Below are 6518 nucleotides of genomic sequence, written 5' to 3'. Positions count from 1 at the left end.
TTTTTTAGTCGATAAGAAATTCGTCGGCTCATGGGATCTTGCGGTGGCTGTGTGGTCTTCATTGTGCGTCTTGAATCTGTTGTGCGATGGTTCGTGCCCGTGAGCCGACGAATTTCTTCTTTGACCAAAAAATTCCCCCTTCGGTTAACATATATGAAAATATATTAATTCCGAGGTAGAGCGAGCGAATTTGATATTAAAGGACATTTGTAGCTCGATGTATATAGATGAATCACGGTAATGTGATACGACATAGTATATATATATATATATATATATATATATATATATATATATATATATATATATATATTTATATATATATATTATGTGTGTGTGTGTGTTCCAGTAGGTATACTCACCAGACTCGATGCAGGTAGGCGTTGATAAGGACCAAAACACGAGGGAATAATGCCAAGTTCACTCTTTCACCTATCAAGGCACACATGCCCACGCACGGGTGATAATTGGTAACTACGTAATGCAACATAAACGTGCCGTAAGTACGTCGGTATGTGGCGCAGCCATTAAGCACCACCCGGGCATACGCGGGAAACCACGGACCTTCCGACCTGCTCAAAACCATGCGTGGGTGGCCGGCCATGCTAACTGTGCCCTGGGATAAAAGGGGCGAGCGACGGGCTTGCAGGCCAGTTGTAAGGATTTAGACTAAATAAACTTATATTTGCAATATACGTATATCATGCGTGGTTCTCCACTCCTTCCAATTACTAAGTATTGGTGAGAATAATATATCATAGAATTGAAAACTTTCTTTTATTAAAATAACTTCAACAAACATAAGTACACAAATAAACAAAGAAAAATGAACCCTAATATACTATCTAAATATACATTACTGAATTATAGATAGATCTAAATTACTATATGTAACATATGGTGAAAGACACAAAAATACAACAGACAAAAAAAATTACCAAGTCGAATACAATGTAACAAATATCGAAGTGAAGATAATTTAAGAAATATAGAATTATCATCTCAGAAACGAATGAATGTCAAGTAATTATTACAAAAGGCTAGATAAACTGAAAAATAGTACACAAATAATATTGTTAGTCATATATTTACTGTATGTATGTAAAGTTTGTGGTATGTATTATTGTAAGTCTTTAATAAACATATTTATGCAATAACATATCTGACTTTCTACTTCTTCCAATTACAAAGTTTTGGTGAGAGAAATATATCACAATGGAAAACTTCTTTTTTATTAAATCACTACAACACCAATAAGTACGGCCAAATGTTAAGTAAATATTGTAATTCGACTGAATGCATGAAACAAATATTTAAGTAAATACAGTGAGTTAAACAATAAAGTATACAGAAAGTAACAAAATCATGTTCTCTTGCCCAACCGGACTTTCAACGCATGTGCCGCTCGGCACTTTTATTGCTGGGGGTTTAAACCCCGTAGTACTTGGGGACACCGTGAAGTTGACTTGAGTCAGTAACGCACAACGTTATACATACGGTATATGTACATCAGCGTTACATACTCTGCCAGGCAATACTTTTGGCTTTGCCGCCGGTTATCAGGCCACTTCCGGTAAGTGTCACGCCATGCGTACGCAGTGCGTGCATTTGCGGAGCATTATATAATACGCTTGCTACACGCACATTGACCCGTGTCACGTATCCAGTTTGTCGTGGCTATTTCACCACTCGTATGGCCACGTTTCACATGCGTTAGCATACGTTGCCCTTGATACGTGAATGTGTGAACGTAGCATAACCCATGACGATCAATCCCGAATCTAGGTGCGGTGATAAGACATTGGAGGTGAGTAGACGACCGTAGATTCGGGATGGATGGTAACGGGGTTATTCCTTTGTGTCTTGGTTATGATGAACTCCTGCCTGCATCAAGTCTGGTGGGCATATCCACTGGAACACCTGTTTCAGAAAAGGCCTGAGTTCGTCGTTGAAATCCGATTTCCAGTGTTCTCCTTACAGGTTCATATTAGTCTGACTAATGATGGCAGATTCAAGCTACTTTCGAAAACAAGCTCAGCCCCACTATAATTGGTAATATGGCCTTCATACCTTAAAATATACGAAAATCACCAAACTCTGAAGCCTATCACATAGACCTTTTATTCTCTATTAATCTTTGTGAGATGGATCTACTGGTCTCCCCCCAAAAAAATTTAATTTCAGTCAGTCGTTTTTTGATGCTCTTGATGTTGGAAAGCATTAGTATGTCATTAAAATATATTTGTTTATTGTTTGTGGGACCTGTGTAGTATATTTTGTTCACTTTTTTAATAACTTTCTCGATAACATATGATGTTGACGTATCATATCGAAATCTTTTCGATATACTCCATGCGAACACATCCTAAGGCTGTCTGAGTAATGGATTCCTTCCAGTTAGTGATCTCTACAGAGAATATCATGATAAACTCATGAAGTGAATCTAAGAAACTGCGAACATTAGGCTTCCTGTATACTGTGAAGGTGTATCTATTTGGTAGTGGGGATTTTCATACGATATTAGGGAGACAGGCCATACCATAAATTGAAGAAAGACTGAGCTACTTTTTAAAAGTATTTACCCATACAAAAGGAAGATGCTGGAATCTGCTATCATCAGTTAAAACTGGTAATATGATAACTGATATATGATCCTGTCAGACATTAGGGATCAGGTTTCACCGAAGGGCATCCAAAGGCCTCTTATCAAGCACCCACCAGGACTCTTATGAGTTGTTTTCATATTTATTAGCATAACACGAGATATAAAATAAATGAATAAATTCAGTTGAATTAAAATTGACCTAGGCAGGGTGTTACACTTACAGTATTTATTTGCATTAATTCAAACTGGCTATTACAGGCGAATTTAAGATAAAGGTAGTGGTGATGAAACTGATATTTTATAGAACTGAATCCCATTTAACATAGTATATGAATTGCAATAGACAAAAAGAGATTCATCCACCATATGCATTTAAGGAGGCTAGCGGGTACTCTTTACATTCTAAATTTCAACTGACTGAGGCCAAACCACCCAAAATAATTAGAACAATTCAATATTTAATTGCTAAAAAAGGAACTGCTTATTACTGGAATTATTTTTAATTTGTTAAGTTGTTAGTTTACTCTTCTGAAAGGATAGATCACTATGATTGGAGTTTGGATGGCCATCTGAAGAAATTACAGCTTCTATAAATTGTAAGTGAATGAAAGAGAGGGAGACCGAAAAAGTGTTGGCTACACAGTGTCGGATATATTTGGCAGTTGATGTTTACTTGTTCAATGTCTTTAATTCCCACGTACGGGAATCGGTCAGTGCTTGTGTGATACACACACACACACACATCACTCACACACACACACACGTATACTAATATATTGAAGTTAGTATTGGATTACACCAAGTGTCAGCATTAAGCCGACTTTTGTTTGTGCTAGCCATGGATGTGTTGAGTGAAGAGATCAGGAATGAGGAGTTGTGGGAATTGTTGTACTCAAATGATCTGGTGATTACTGCCGAAAATGGAGAAGGCCTACAGAGAAGGGTTCAAGAGTGGCAGGAGTCTATAGAGCGGAGTGGCTTAAAGGCGAATGTGAATAAAACAGAGGTTTTGGTGAGCAGAATAGCAATACAAGATATAAGAGGCCTGATTATAAAGCAAATGGAAAAGTTTAAATGCTTAGGATCTACTTTAAGCCAAGAAGGAAGATGTGAGGCTGCATGGGGGAAGTGGAGAGAGGTAGCTGGAGTGGTATGTAATAAGAAAATGCCAATCAAGCTAAAAGTCAAGATCTATAGCACAGTGATGAGACCAGTGTTAACATATGAATCGGATACATGGGCTCTGAGAAGAAAAGAGGAAGTAAAGCTTGAGAGAACAGAGATGAGTATGCTGAGGTGGATTATGGGAATATCACTGCTTGAGAGATTGGAAAATGATGAAATAAGAAGGGCAGGCAGGATTAGTAAAGATTACAGAGGTAATAAGGGAGTCACTATTGAGGTGGTATGGGCATTTGTTTAGGATGACGAGGAGAGAGTGGAGAGGCTTACCTTAGCTTACCTTATAGCCTGTTTCGGGTTGCCTCCCAGGTTCCCTCAGTGTGAGACACCTCTAATGTATACCAGAGAATTACTAATGCATCTTCTGGTATATTTTGGATGGCCTGAGATGCATCTTAGACATTGTCGAGCTTTTTTTAAACACATCTACGCTCACTCCTGATTTGTTCCTCAGATGAGCTGGCACCACATTGTGCGTAGTGGATTAATGTCCTGTGTGCTTTCCTTAGTTTTCCTGGTATAGCTTTGGGCACTATTAATCTACCTCTGCTTGCTCTTTCTGATATTTTAGCTCCATGATGTTTCCATGCCTGTATTATCATGTAGCGTTCTCTTCTCCTTTCTAGACTATATAGTTTTAAAAAGTGTAGTCTTTCCCAGTAGTCAAGGTCCTTAACTTATTCTATTCTAGTAGTAAAGGACCTTTGTACACTCTATTTGTGCAATATTCTTTTGGTAGTGTGGATACCATACCAAATTGCAATATTCAAGTGGACTACGTACATACGTTTTATAAAGCATAATCATGTTTTTCTTGCTTTGAAGTGCAATAACAAAATTCCCATTTTTGTTTTGCATTTTACTATTTGATCATTGCTTAACATATTCCTATTCAACATCACACCAAGGTCTTTAACTGCTTCCTTATTTGTGATTGTCTCGTTATTAGGCCCCCTATATGCATATAATATTCCTTATTCAAATTTGTCAAGAGTTAAATACACATCCTATTTACCTCTGACCATTCATATATTTTGTTTAGGGCTCTTTGTAGCGAGTTCCTATCTTCATCACAGTAATTTCTCTACTTATTCTTGTGCCATCAGCAGAAATTACTCACTACCAAGTCCTTATATTACTGTTTATGTCTGCAATCAATAAAACACAAACGCAATGCAGCTAACCACCGTACCTTGTGGCACACCGGACATTACTACATATACATATATATATATATATATATATATATATATATATATATATATATATATATATATATATATATATATATATATATATATATATATATATATAGATATATATATATATAATATATATACACACACATATATATATCTATATATATATATATATATATTTATATATATATATATATATTTATATATATATATATATATATATATATATATATAATTCATCTGAATTCTGTTACTTGTAGGCATGTAATTATTTTTGTTAGCATTTCTTACGTCCTGGGTAACATTTAGATCGTTATTTTATCGGAAATGATGGAGTTATTTTATCGCTATTATTGAGCATTTCCCATTGTGCACCTCCGACGAAGCTTTTCTCACTTGGTAGGGAAATTGCCTACTTATGTTGGATTGAAGCGAATTTTTCTGTTGATTCCTATCTTTCTAACTAAGGTAAGTGGTAGGAAAATCCCATTATCGTGGACCAATCAGCTCACTTGCATCAGAATTTTCCAATTTTTCTGTACATCCTTCAAACTGCGGCTATGTACATCATGTATTTATACGCATTCTTGAATAAATTCGTGCTGTATCGTAAGGTAATTGTAGTACTTTATAAATTCATGTTATGCCATTACACATTGTGTAACAATAACTTCACTTCTTCATCTTTTAACTTCATCTTTTTATTCGGGTTTTTGTGATACGTTTGTGGCATTTTTGGAGGCGTGTAGTTGACTTAGAATCCAAAAGGAAAAAAGTTCGTCCGTGAATCATCACTGAAATACCAATTGGGTATTAAATATGGAGTAGTGAAAATGGGACATACAGAGTTTATTAGGAATTTCCGTTATTTTCGCGAATGCAAATAAATCTTCTGTACACGGTCACGTTGTCGACATGTAAATTCTCATGGTTATAAATGGATTTATTAGCACCGGCATAAGATCCTTAAGTTCCTGTATGGATTGTATTGAGAGATAAATAGAAATCGTCAGGTGATATGCCTAGTGATTGTGCAGGCACATTGAAGCTCTCTGTGACTAGTTTTCCAGCTTTGGTTTATATCATTATTGCGTTTCAGTTGCACATAGGCCTGTACAACCGGATTACCGTGTCAAAAATTATATGTTTAGCACACAGATTAATATAATTATAGACACATATATATATATAATATATATAATATATATATTATATATATATATATACTACACATAGTATATATATATTATATATATGTATATATATAATATATATAGTATATATACGTATATATAATATATATATATATATATATATATATACATATATATATATATATATATATATATATGTATATATATATAGAATATTAATATATAATATTATATATATATAGAGACACTATAATATATTATATATATTATATATATAATATATATATAATATATATATAATATATATATATAAATATATATAATGTTAAAGCACTGGGAACAATAATAATTAAAAATTAGGGCACTACGGACTGTATC

General features: G+C 34.6%; 1 protein-coding gene across 1 annotated transcript; it reads left to right on the top strand.

Annotated features, from left to right (window-relative positions):
- Nucleotides 1-3443: 3443 nt before the first annotated feature.
- Nucleotides 3444-4028, top strand: LOC135218894 (uncharacterized). The gene has a single exon (XM_064255340.1). It carries the CDS (start codon nt 3444-3446, stop codon nt 4026-4028), a length of 585 nt encoding a protein of 194 aa, XP_064111410.1.
- The last annotated feature ends 2490 nt before the right edge of the window (nt 4029-6518 follow it).

This window comes from Macrobrachium nipponense, chromosome 1, assembly GCF_015104395.2.
Source record: "Macrobrachium nipponense isolate FS-2020 chromosome 1, ASM1510439v2, whole genome shotgun sequence".
Classification (NCBI taxonomy): domain Eukaryota; kingdom Metazoa; phylum Arthropoda; class Malacostraca; order Decapoda; family Palaemonidae; genus Macrobrachium; species Macrobrachium nipponense.
Note: the sequence above shows the minus strand (reverse complement) of the source record. Positions and strands in the feature narration are given on the sequence as shown.

Bases quoted from the DNA above. Each gene is read 5' to 3' on its own strand.
- LOC135218894 (XM_064255340.1), top strand. From the start codon at position 3,444: ATGGATGTGTTGAGTGAAGAGATCAGGAATGAGGAGTTGTGGGAATTG.